This window comes from Cynocephalus volans, chromosome 2, assembly GCF_027409185.1.
Source record: "Cynocephalus volans isolate mCynVol1 chromosome 2, mCynVol1.pri, whole genome shotgun sequence".
Taxonomy (NCBI): domain Eukaryota; kingdom Metazoa; phylum Chordata; class Mammalia; order Dermoptera; family Cynocephalidae; genus Cynocephalus; species Cynocephalus volans.
This window is the reverse complement of record NC_084461.1, coordinates 153,926,847-153,939,881: the sequence shown is the minus strand read 5'-3', so window position 1 is coordinate 153,939,881 and position 13,035 is coordinate 153,926,847. Positions and strand designations below refer to the sequence as shown.

The window sequence follows — 13,035 nt, the reverse complement described above, 5'->3', positions numbered from 1 at the left end:
TCCGATTGGTTCAGCCGCCGGGACAACACCTGCTCGACTCCTTCATTCAAGTGACACCAGAGCTTCCAGGGATATTTGAGGCACCATCCCTGCCACTGCCCGGCACTCGCAGCGCTGCTAACGGCCTGGTCACATGCTCTCCGGAGAGCTAAGGGAGGGCGCTGGGTAACCTCTATCCGAGCCGCGGCCGCGAGGAGGAGGAAAAAGGCGAGCAAGGAGAAGAGTGGGAGGAGGGGGGGAGCGGCGGGGGAGGAGGAGAAGGGGAGCACAAAGAACCCAGATCTCCAGGCGGGAGGCTTATACCAAGAACCATGTGTGCGGAGCGGCTGGGCCAGTTTGTGACCCTGGCTTTGGTGTTGGCCACCTTCGATCCGGCACGGGGGACCGACGCCACCAGCCCTCCCGAGACTCCCCAAGATAGAAGCTCCCAGCAGAAAGGCCGCCTGTCCCTGCAGAACACAGGTAAGCTCGTGCGCCCCCGCGGCCGGGAGCTGCTGGGAGAGCACACCGTGCACCCACGCTGCGCGCCCCGGGCGTTTCGCCCAGAGCCGGGCGCCCAGCCCAGGCCACTCAAACTCTCGGGGTGGTGTGGGACCTGCAAAGGGAAGCGAGAGGCGAGGCGAGGCGAGGTCTGCGCCGGGCTCCGAGCGCCCGGAATCTGCACGTGCTAGCAGGGTGATGAAACGGCTGGGGCAGGACTTGTTGCTGTCCTCCCCGGGGGTTGAGGGGAAATAAGCCCCGAGTCCCAGATCGGGTACAAAGCGCACTCCATTCTGGCCGGCCCTCAGGAGGCACCGAGGGTCCTCGGAGCTGGGCTGCGCCCTGCACCCGGAGAACTTCTCTTCCCAGCCGGCCGGCCTCGGCAGGACCGCTTCTCTCCCTCGTCAGCAGATGCCAGACATCCCAGAACTTTGCCGGCGAGATAAATTGCATGGCGAACTTTCCCCCTGGGGGCACTGCTTTCTGAAGGGGGGTTGGGATGGCGCAAAGCGTACCTCCGAAGGGGCTGCCACCGTCCCCTGCTCCCGGCCAGGTCAGCAAGCGAAGAAGTGGTGACACGACACGAACAGTGCGCTGCCTCTGCTCGACCGGCTCTCGGCTCACCAGCAAACTGCGGAGCAGAGCCAGGCGTGCCCGGCACGGGGCTGGCTCTTTTCCCAGCTCCGGGGAGAGAAAGAAAATCCGCCTAGATCCTTCGCCCCGCGCCCCGCCCCCGCCTCTGTATTTTTGGGGGCCGAGCGAACGCGGCGGCGGCGGCGGCGTGCGCTCGCTGCACGAGCAGGAATGCACGAATGCCCATTAGGGACGCCCCGAGTGCAGGCATCGCGGCCCAGCGCTGTCCCGCCGGGGCCGCGCGTAGTGTCCTACGGGAGCCCCGCACCTCCACATGCGGAGGCCGCCCCCACACACACACACACGCCCTAGGACCCTCGCCCGACCTTCCCCCTCTCCGGAGCTTTCTCTGAGACTGAACGTGATACTCGTAGCTGGTGACCCTCAACAATACACGCCCCTCACTCTCTCGCTAGATTTAATCTGAATGAGGATTATCTACTCCGACCCCGCCCTTCTTCTAAAATATACTTTTCTGATGTAATTTTGCGGTTGGTTTAAATCAGAGTCTTGGGTTGGGGGAGGAAGGGAAGAGAGGCTTTGCACGCGGCAGCTTGACAGTTAACTCCCTTCGTCTGTGCTTTCAGAGAGACGAATTAGGGCCACATTCGAGGAAGCAGGGCAGCAAGATCCCGAGCCGGGGGGTTCTAGGGGATTAAGTGATATCTCACACGGGCTCCCTAATTAAAAGGAGCCTCTAACTGCGATGGATGCGTTTCTGAAGGCTAGTCCCCATCTGACTTCATTCCTGAGCCTGCTCACAAACCACAGCTTCCCTTTCCTGGTATTTTTAATGCGGATGGTTTGAAGGCGCAGCCTTAATAGGAATTTTGTTTTGATTTTTAGGTGTTGAATCATAAAGCTGAATTGAAACTGCTTTTTGGACGCTGTCGTTTGGGGGTCAGGAAGGAAATGGCTGTGATTTAACAGCACCAGCTTCTACAGATCCAAGTAGAGGAGGGGGTCTCGGTACTCACTGATGAAGTACAGTCTTCATCTCAAACTCTTATGTTTGTCTATGGGTTTAAAAGGCTGAATATTTTCCGCTTCCAAACTAAGTATTCCCACAAATACTTTAATAAAATGAAACTGATGGGGGGCAAAGAATGCACAGACCTAAATTCTGCTTGTGATTTTTATAATTCTTTTAGCTAATTTTTACAGATATTTACAACTGTAGATTTTTTCATGAGTAGATTAAATGATGACATTTTGTTTCCCCAGCTTCTTAGATCCTGAAATAGTCATTACTGACTTTTTCCTTCTTAAATTTACCTTTAGTCATTACTAACTTTTATTTCAACTGACCTTTCGGCATTCCCCAGTATGGCTGACAGTTTTGTACATATTTGTATGTAATTTTCATTTTAGCCGAGATCCAGCACTGTTTGGTCAACGCTGGCGATGTGGGGTGTGGCGTGTTTGAATGTTTCGAGAACAACTCTTGTGAGATTCGGGGCTTACATGGGATTTGCATGACTTTTCTGCACAACGCTGGAAAATTTGATGCCCAGGTAAAAACTGTACAGAACATGAAGAATGTTTTGGGTTAGCAGAGTGTGATTGAAATGTTGGTTGGAAAGCCTTGTTAACAGATTTCCTTAGCTGTTCTTTGTGGTGTGTTTTAGCACTTGCAAGAGACATTCTAGGTATACAGCAAGAAGCCAGTGTCTGCCTGCACTCATGAATTGCTTTCATGTTCTCCTGAGAACTGCACTCATGTTCTGCTCCTTGAAGCTGTCATGTAGGCAAAACCTTTCTACACCCTTAAGCTGTGTCTTCACAGGCAAAGTGGACTATAGACCAATGTCATAGTAAATGTGAAACACCTTTTAAGGAGATACACTGAGTCTGGCCACCCAGAACCCAGTCCCCAATGCATATTGCATTAGGCTGAGGGTGCAGGGACCCCCAATTATATATACCAAAAGCTATTTTCACCTAATAGGGAAGATTAAATGAGACACGACATTCATAGAAATTCATCATCCAGTGTGTGTGTGAGCAGGCAACCTGGATAATTGAGGGTCTACAAAAGAACAGATTTTATTCCTCTTAAGTAGAAGACCCTTCTCTCTCAACCTGAAAAGTCACAGCCTGAATGTGTCCTGCAATTCTGCACTTTTCTATTTGCTCTATGTAATAAATATAGTCAGGGCCTGACCCACTTCAGTTATCCCAGGGTCCCAAGGGTAAAAACCAGTTGCTGCTTGGGGCAGAGAAGAAATACCACAAGCGACCTTATGGCTCCAGGGCTGACAACCCAAATACATGTTTGGATGGCATGTGACATTAGGTTCACCTTCATTTTCTCCCCTATATTCCCTGTTGAAACACGCTATTATTATATCTCATAAACGTCCTCTATTTCATTGGAGATCGATGACAGTGTTGGGAGGGGGCCAGCAGTTTAGATGTGATTTATGAACGTCACCAGTCACCATCCTCTGACATCCTGTAGAGAGCCTGACAGAGCCATGCCTGGGAACCAGAAGGGGATGCAACGGGACTGGCAGCCTAAACTGCAGAGGATGTGGGTGGCAAGAGGGGAAACAGAAACCGGGGAAGGAAAGAGGTAGAACTTTGAACTCCTCAAGGCTCCCTAAAAAGCATCCCTCCTGGATTAGCTAGAATTAGGAAACGTAATAGGAAATCCGGAGGAAAGATGTGTATTTAAGGGCAATCCCACAGGATGTCAGGAAAGGATGCCAAAAACAGATTGCTTCAGCCCTCGCGTAAATTAATCTTCCTTTTTTTCTCAACCAGCAGGAATATGTTCTCAAGTTAGAGGCATCCCTTTCAAGTTGATTCTCAGCACATAACTACTTAATAAACTGGCACACCCTGCCCTCCATCCCATTTGGCTCCCACTGGAAAGCCCAAGGAGAGGGGGCTGCAGGAAGGGCGGTTGGGCCACACGGTTTTTCAGCCATCAGACACTATCTGTAGACATTTCAATTGCTTCTAAAGGGAGAACCAAAATAAATGTGCTGGCTGGCTTCCCACTTCCAACCTAAACCCGTTTACTTTCTCAGTGACTTCCGGGGCTCTCTGAAAACAGAGGAGTGACCTCTCTAGCAACAGCTCGTTTCTATAGTAATGCAGGGTGCAGGGATTCCTGGGTAGGTTTCCCACAATGCCTCTTGCTACGAGAGGTTGATAAGGGAGCTAAGGCCCGAGCTGGCCTCCACAACCCCAACAGCTGTCTCCTTTCTAGGATAAGCACAGTCCCATGGGGTTGCCAGGGAAGAGAACTGTAGGCCAGATGTAGGCCTGGCTGCCTTAGCCACTCGGAGGCAGGCAGCCTGGAGGAGGGGCTGTCAGCTGGGCAGGTCAGACTCCAGATGCTGCCAGGCAGTATGCCAGGCGGGGCTTTTAGAGGCAATAATCTTAACAGCTTAAAGGAGTAGAATCTTTTTTGAAAAGGAAAAGAAGCCTCCTCCTTGAAAGATTAGAGGAGGCAAAAGTATGAACTGGGGACAGTGGGGGGCACTGAGGCAGGAAAGGCAGGCACAGTTAGCACTCGATCTCGGTGTGGCTCCTGGAATGGAAGGAAAAAGGAAGTGTGACATTTGGACAAACAGGCACCTTCCACTTGGGGAAAGCTCTTGCTGAGAACCATGAAGGAGTTATGGATTTGCATCTGGCCCAATTCCCACTTGCGTTCCAGAAAAGTTGCCACCCAGCAGCCAACCCCGGGCTGCCTCGAGGACAGACAGCCACAGAAGCCCCAGTTGGAGGGAAATGAACAGAGCAGCTGGGGAGGAAGGAGTCTGATTTGTTAGTCTAAGAACTAATATCCTTTTTGGCCAAATGCCGGAGGTGTCATGTCACTCTGGAGGTACCTCCTGATGTAGCATCAGCCTGTCACCTGGGAGGACGTCAGTCTGAGGTGGGGCCTTGGGGTTCTGCTGTCAGAAAAATCCTGTATAAGCCCAAGAAGGGTAAATATCCAAGCGTGTAACAAGGACTCCTCTTTTCTGCCCCTCTGTCCCTTCTCCATGTCCTCTCTATTCTCAGGGTAAGTCATTCATCAAAGATGCCTTGAAGTGTAAGGCCCACGCTCTGCGGCACAGGTTCGGCTGCATAAGCCGGAAGTGCCCAGCCATTAAGGAAATGGTGTTCCAGTTGCAGCGGGAATGCTACCTCAAACATGATCTCTGCTCGGCCGCCCAGGAGAACACCCGGGTCATAGTGGAAATGATACATTTCAAGGACTTACTGCTGCATGAGTGAGTACTGCTTGAAAGGGACATGGGGAGGAGGGGCCGCCCCAGCAAGGATCTGGCAATGGGAGTTGGGGAGAGTTGCATTCAGTTTGAAGGGCTTGCTTTTGGAGGCTGAACTCCTGTCAAATGGAGAAGGCTGTGGTTTACCTCCCAAAGCTACACTGACTCCCCTAGGATTCCTGCTGGCCTTCAGGAAAAGTGAAAGAGATTTCCATCATCAGTGTCAAAATCACAAGCAACAGAAAAGGGAAATTTTTTTACTAAGCATGAAATGTGTAGATTCGGAAACACTATTCATCTTCCCCTTGGCCAAGAACCCGATAGTTCTGTGAATATTCCAAGTACCTGTGAAGGTGTCCTTCCAAGCAGCTGACCCCTAATAACATCTGTTGAACATAAGTGCCAGGCACTGTGTTCAGCGATTTATGTGAATTTTTCACTTGATCCTTATAATAGCCATTTTTATCTCCATTTTACAGATGAGGCTCACTGAGGTGAAAGTCACACAGCTAGTGAGAGGCAAAACCAGGTTTGTGATCCAGGCAGTCTGGCTCCAGAACCTACACCCTTAAATGCCAAGACTGAGAGCAATATCTTTTTGATCCATCTATGGGAAAGGAGAGCTTGGGGAGACAGGGAGAAAAAATATATATATTGCTCTCAATTCACCTTCTCTAATACATTAATGCCCCGCCAGAGAAAATGCAAAACAAGTGTCAAAACCTTCAACTAATCAGCTAAACACTTTTATGCCAAATCGAGGAAACGTGAACTTACTTATTCAAAGATTTGCAATTCAGTGATAAACCCAGGATATCTCCTTCCTTAAAAAATATCCCAGCTATAGGATCCTAAATTTTGCAGAGTGGCAAAGCATGTTGGTACACAATTGCTGCTAACATAAAGCATGGTCCATAGCCCTTGAAGATTACAGTGGCTCCTTCCACGGAGACACAGGGCAGAAAGAAAGCCACCAGCTAAGCCTTCATTGCCATCTGGATGGCACATTGGTCCTTCCATAGTGACTCATTGGGCCAAATCAGTACAATTTTATAAACTTTTGCTCCTCCTCAGTTTGTGCCACATCCTTCTCCCAGCTGTGTCACTAAACAGGTTACTCCCTACCCCAGCAGCACTACTTTGATCATGGAGGGCAACAACCATCTCCTGTCACTTTTCACTTGGTTGTAAGGATCTAGGTATCTTGCAACACCCCTTGTAAAGTGTCAGAATTATAAGATTCAGGGTAAAACTCCGCAGGCAGCTCTTACCAAAAGCAAAATAATGTTGCCTTTTCCTTGAGTTACACTAATGCCTTATAAAATATTTATTCTTCCAAATACTTATAAAGGAACAATATCAACAATAGCATCAAAAATAACAACAATAATAGCTATCATTTTTCTAAAGCACCAAGCCCTTGGCCAGGGGCTTTACATCAATTATCTCATTTATCTTTCCCAACAATGCTACCTTATAGAGATCATACGATCTCCATTTAACAGAGGAGGAGAGTGAAGCTATGAGGTTAAAGAACTTGCTCTGAGGTGTGATTCCTATTTTTTGACTTGGGAATTGGTGACATAACATGACTGAAACCTGTTGTCAGCAATAGACCTCAAACTTCCCTGCTCCTGACCTATCCATTCCTCACTAGACCTGCTAAGGGCTCATTGGTCCCCAAATATGGCAGAGGGTTTTTTTGTTTTGTTTTGTTTTCCTTTTCTCAAATATATCCTCACCACACAGGGAGAGCACTGTGAAATTCCCGTCCTTCAAGTGCCCTTGGAAGAGGCAGGTGCTTCATGACTTAGAAGCTCTTTGATGCTTATTTGCCCTCAACTCATTAGAGATAGTTTTTTGGCCTCAAGAACGGGCGATGGGGTGCTAGTTTGTAAGACTATAATACATTCCTGGAGCATAAGAAGACTGTCTTTTTGGAAGAAAACTCTTTCTGGGGAAGACTGAAAGTCTTGAAGTTTTTCACCACCCCTCTCCCACCCCCAGAATTTCAGAAAGGGGTAAAGCACTATGGCTTTCTATTGTTTCCTCCATGGGAACATGGACCTTGGACCCAGGAGACCCTTCCTTCCAAAGGCATCTTCACACTACATGCAATGAGCAGACAGCCCCCAGCCCTGCTTTGGAAATGCAGGTGACCCACCCTGATAATAAGCCTAGGCCTCTTTTAAGAAAACTCACTGTGGCCACATGCAGGTCCTCTTGCTTCTCCCTAAGCCAGCACCCCTAGGCAGCAGGTCTCCCCTAACTCCATCTCCCTGAAACCCCTCATTACTGTACTTCTGAAGCCACAACTGCATGGTGCATCTACTTGTAGTTCAAGCTGAACTGCCTGAGTTTTTGTTTTCTTTAGTTTTTGAGTCATCTTAACTGACTAAAGGATCCTATGAGTCCCCAAATATCAAGAAGTCCACTTCAGAATGGGTGGCATTGGTGACAAACAAGAAATCGAGAACCAAATTTGCTTTTCACTTTAGAGAGAAGGAAATCACAGTCACCCAGAACCCACACGATCTCCATTCCTCAACACAGTCCCCATCTCCCTTCAGTTAAAGGAGCTCTTTTCAACCTCTCTGATCCCATCTGATCCTCATCCCTTCCTGCCCACCCCACTTTCTCCATATCACTTGCCCCCCACCCCCAGAAGCAGCCAGCCTGCCTGGGCCTCTGCACACCCTGTCACTGGGTGCTGGCAGCCACTGATCATTTGGAGCCTCCAGGCACATCCCCCTCCAAGTATTTTTTAAATCCTTTAGCCCTGCTGACACCCAGCTGAGCAAGCTGGGCTTTGTCAGTAGACACAGACTGAGCTTGCAGCCTGAGAAGGCACCATGCCAGCTTGAGACACAGCTTAGATTAACTTGGTTCAGCACACACGCCCCTCCCTGCAGTTCACAGCTTTCCCTGCAGGAGAGAGAGCCAAGGCCGCAGGAGTGTGGGCTAGTCCAGCCTTCTCGGATCCAGATCCACTTTGGGGTTCTGAGAGCTCATCTGTTGAAGAAGGCCCAGGGACAGTCCATATATTCCCACGAGACGTCCCCTTACTCTGGGGAAAAAAGCTTGAAGAAGAGCATCAGTTCAGTATCCCAGAAAGATAGGCAGCCCCTGCCATATGCTTATCCAGTCCCAGCAGGGTGGCAGGTACAGTCAGGTGCTAAAATCCTGCTGCTGCTCTAGCAGATAGACTCAGTGAATTTGAGCTCCCTGAGGCAGTTGCTAGTTTTCAAAAGGCAGAAGGAAACAAGGGGTAGCCCACAGAGACAGTGTTATCTCGGTCTTTGTCACTGTCAGGGGCCTGCCTTAGAGAGTTTAAGCACTTTGTGCATCAGCCTGCACAGACTCTCTGACTCCAAAGGCATCAAGTAGGACTTAAAATGCAGCTTGGTCTCTATCAGCCGGAACATTCCTCCTCTCTGCTTTCAGCCCAGTCTCAGGCCTTCCTAGCCAGGAAGCTTCCAAAAGCCACTTCCTCCTCCCTTGTCTGTTTTTACATTCATGAAGTGAGGGCAGTTCATTCAATTACAAGTTGAGGCCTAATTAATAAAATTAGCAATATACTACTTCACAAGCCTCAAAACACAATCCGCTCTTTCTTCATAGCAACAAATGCCAATAGCAAAGAAAAGATTGCATGGGCTATGACACAGCCACCCAGGTGGTCCAGGCTCAAGGAGAGAAAAACGGCTTGCTCCCTGTTATAAATATCTCACATTCCAGAGTGATGTCCCTACTCAAGGTGACAGCCCAGAGCTGCAATGCTCATGGTCAGATATTTCCAGAAACTTTGCTATCTAGGACTGTTTAAGAATGCTGGTGAGTTGCATGAAACATTCCATAACCCCCTTGGGGATTTTAAAAGGCCAGAGAGAGATAAGGAAGGCTCAGTAAGTGGGCCATGAGAACCCACTGCTGGGAACACCCCTGCCAGATGGGCCCATAAATATAAAAAGCAGGCACACTGTACACTGCTCCCCACCTTCTGCAACACTATCCACCTCCTGGAGTAAACTTCAGCAATTTTCCTAAAGAATGACCCAAGGCAGCAGGAATGGCCTGAGCACCTGGCTCTGTCCTCCAGAACTGAGCATGTTTGTTTCCCAGAGAGTTACTCTCATTCCAGACACACGGACCCCTGACCACCAGCCTTCCCCTCCAGTTGGGGGGAAGCCCTGACTGAAAGAATAAAGATGCTTAGATAGCCACTCCCACTCCCCCAGCCTCTACTACCAAGAGGGAAAAGCCCCATGGGAAATGACATCCCAGGGAGGCCGTCTTTCCACCTGTTCCGGACTGCCCCAGATGCAGAAGGAAGTGTACACAGTAACTTCCAAAAGCACCCTTTTTCCTTGTTAGCCTAAACCAGGGGCAAACACAGACATGGAGAGATGGTTTCTGGGGACCCTCACTTGTAGGAGGTTCACCTGGAAGGATGGCATAGGGCACAAAGGGAGTTGGCCTTGCAGACATCTCCCATGCGGGGAAAACGGAGGGCTCACCAAGGCCATTTGGGGGCCCCTCCCAAGCCCTAAACTTTCATGGCTTCTCCTTCCCTACCAGAAAGACTCCTATTATTCTATGGCCCCAAGACCCATCTCCATTCCAGCTAAGACTCACCTGGCAAGTGTAGCCTGCACATGCCCAGAACTCTCCTGCCCACCTTACATTATCCACACAGCTGCCCTACCTGGGACTCTCGCCTTCCTGGAGCTTCTTTCTCTTAGTGTCCCAGCCCTAGGTGCTTATCCCATGCCCCGTGAATGTTACCAGTCTTTTTGCCTGTGGTGGGCTCTATCTCTACAATGACTCCAAGAGAGGGAGCCTTGCTGTGCCTCTTCCTCTCTCAACACCTGGCATGGAGCCTGGTACATGGTGGCCACCCAGTAAATGTTGGTTGAGGCCAGTACTCCCTAGAACATGGGTACAGGCTTGAAGTAATTCCAGAAAGATCTTTCACCAAACCAAACCCAAGCTAAGCGCTGGCCACAGCTCTCTTTACTGGTGTTGTCACGGCCCTCTGGGGCCCGGGACCTGTGCCATTCTCATGATCTCGCCCCCAATCTCCAGGCCCTACGTGGACCTCGTGAACTTGCTGCTGACCTGTGGGGAGGAGGTGAGGGAGGCCGTCACCCACAGCGTCCAGGCTCAGTGTGAGCAGAACTGGGGAAGCCTGTGCTCCATCCTGAGCTTCTGCACCTCAGCCATCCAGAGGCCCCCCACGGCGCCTCCAGAGCACCAGCTCCAGGTGGACAGAGTCAAGCTCTCCAGGGCCCACCACGGGGAAGCAGGTCACCACCTCTCAGAGCCTAGCAGCAGGGAGACCGGCCGAGGTGCCAAGGGTGAGCGAGCTGGCAAAAGCCACCCGAGCGTTCCTGCCCGGAGCAGAGCCGGGGGCCACGGGGCCCATGGACCTTCCGGAAGCAGCGAGTGGGAGGATGAACAGTCCGAGTATTCTGATATCCGGAGGTGAAACGAAAGACCTGGCCATGAAATCTTTCCTCCACACCGTCCATTTTCTTATCTATGGACATTCCAAAACATTTACCATTAAAGAGGGGGGATGTCACGCAGGATTTTGTGGGGATTGTGGACTTCGTGAAGGTGTATGTTAGCAGAATGGACAGGTGAGATGGAGACTCCCGGGGTAGCGAGGTCTCGGGGGTGCCTGGTGAATTCTGCACTTACACATGCTCGAGGGAGCGTCCCCGCGTCTTCCTCCTAACTTTGTCTTCTTTCCATCTGCGGAGCCGGTGGGCGGCGGGCGGTGGTGTGCTCTGGCATGAGGAGGTGAGATGGGGGGCAGGGTGAAGCGGGCCCCCCTGGGCTGGACCACACAGTTGGTGCGGGGCCCCGCCCCGCAGCTTCTGGTGCTCTTTGTAGAGGCCAGGACAGCTGGATGGATTCCTGGGCAGGAGTGAATGTAAAAATATCGCTGGGAACACAGGAGAAGGGTGGAGAGGAGGTAGGGGGCCGATGGGGTGCTTGGTGCCAAACTGAAATTCAGTTTCCTGCATGGGACCTTGCGGTTCAGAGCTGCTTGGGGGGAGGCGGGTGGGGGAGTGTCATTTCTAGGTGTAATTTCTGAGCCATTGTTCTGTCTGGGGGACACTGTCCGAGGGAGTGGCCCCTGTGTGTTTATATTTTAACCACTGCTTCAAATCTTGATTTCACTTTTTTATTTATCCAGTACATCTCCATATCTGTCGCCTAAATAAATGGCTTTCAAACAAAGCAACTGGGTCATTAAAACCAGCTCAAAGGGGGAAAAATCCCAGCCCATCTTTGGAGCTGATTTTTTTTTTTTTTTTAAGTGTAATTTAAAAAGGAATCAAACAGTGATACAGCTGCACATCTGACCGCCTAACATGGGCTTGTACCCATTTGGGGCAAACCTTACACCAGGAGGAAAACACACACATGAGGAGAACATTTGACAGATTTCTCTTAGAATTTTTTCTCACCTTGACCCTCAGCCAAAATCAAGAAAGCACCGTTCAGGCGATTCCATGAAGCCAAATTGGAAACCTGGCTTCTCGGTGCTAGAGGATGGGAAAGGGGAAAAGGGAAGGAAGAATACTTAGTAATTCCCATCAGGGAATGCTGACATTTTACATAAATGGAGGATACTGCTGAAAATCTCTAAGGGTTTTCCAGAGCCTAAATAGAAATTTAGCAATGAGGAGAGGAGTTGAAGTTGACAAAAGAAAGGCAGAGAGGAGAGACGGAACTACAAATATGAGGGAGGGAGGGAGAGAATTATAAGAGCCCAGCAGTGGATTTCTTGCAGTTTTTTAAAACAGCTCACAGATAGGCCTTTTCTTCCTAATGGGCTATCAACTTCAAGCTTATACTTTCTCAAAGCCAATACTAAATAGGAGCCAGTATTGTGAGGAGTAGACGGGTGTTCTGGGCCAGGTCCTTCCAGAGCAGAGGTCAGCAAACATGTTCTGTAAAGGGCCAGATAGTAAATACAGTATTTTCAGTTTGGGGAGGGCCATACGGTTTCTGTTGTAACTACTCAACCCTGTCACTGTAGCACAAAATCAGCCACAGACAACACATAAACGAAAGGGCTTGGCTCCTTTCCAATAAATTTGTATTTAACAGGCCCCCAGCTGGATTTGGCTCATGGGCCCTCGTCTGCTGATCCCTGTTGCAGTAAGCCAGCCAAAAACCACGTGTTCTTCTCTCTCCACTCGCTAGCTCTCCCTCGAAGCAACCTGAGGCCAGGGACAAAGAAACCCAATCAATCGACTCAAAAATGATCTGTTCTAGTGAATGCCTTCCCCCAAGACACAGCTAGTATTTATACGCTCAAGATTCAACCCCAATGTTTCAGGTCCATGTTGGGAAGAAATCATTTCAGGGGCAGAGGGGAGCAACATGCTGGGATAGGCACCCAGAAAGATCTGGGGCTGCAGAGAGCAGAGGAATTGGTGCACTTAATCCAGCTCTGCCCTTGGAGGGAGAAGGACTGGTGTGTCTGGCTCTGCCATGGGAACCGAACATAAACCGTGGCTGTCTCATGCCATGGGCCACTGCAGCATGTCAACTGCTTTACTTCCATCACTCAGTAGCTAAAGCAATAACATTCTCCCGCATTGCTGGGTCAGCTGTTCATTTGTTCGCCAGCTCCTGGCCTGGATGTGTGAAAGGCATCACTTTAATATTTTTC

The 13,035-nt window shown here is 50.0% G+C and overlaps 1 protein-coding gene across 1 annotated transcript; it reads left to right on the top strand.

Moving 5' to 3' along the window:
- Positions 1 to 274: 274 nt before the first annotated feature.
- Positions 275 to 11,310, top strand: STC2 (stanniocalcin 2). Its single transcript, XM_063087503.1, has 4 exons — positions 275 to 462; positions 2,485 to 2,627; positions 5,134 to 5,345; positions 10,428 to 11,310. Exons 1-4 carry the CDS (start codon positions 312 to 314, stop codon positions 10,828 to 10,830), a joined length of 909 nt encoding a protein of 302 aa, XP_062943573.1. The 5' UTR covers positions 275 to 311; the 3' UTR covers positions 10,831 to 11,310.
- Positions 11,311 to 13,035: the final 1,725 nt, after the last annotated feature.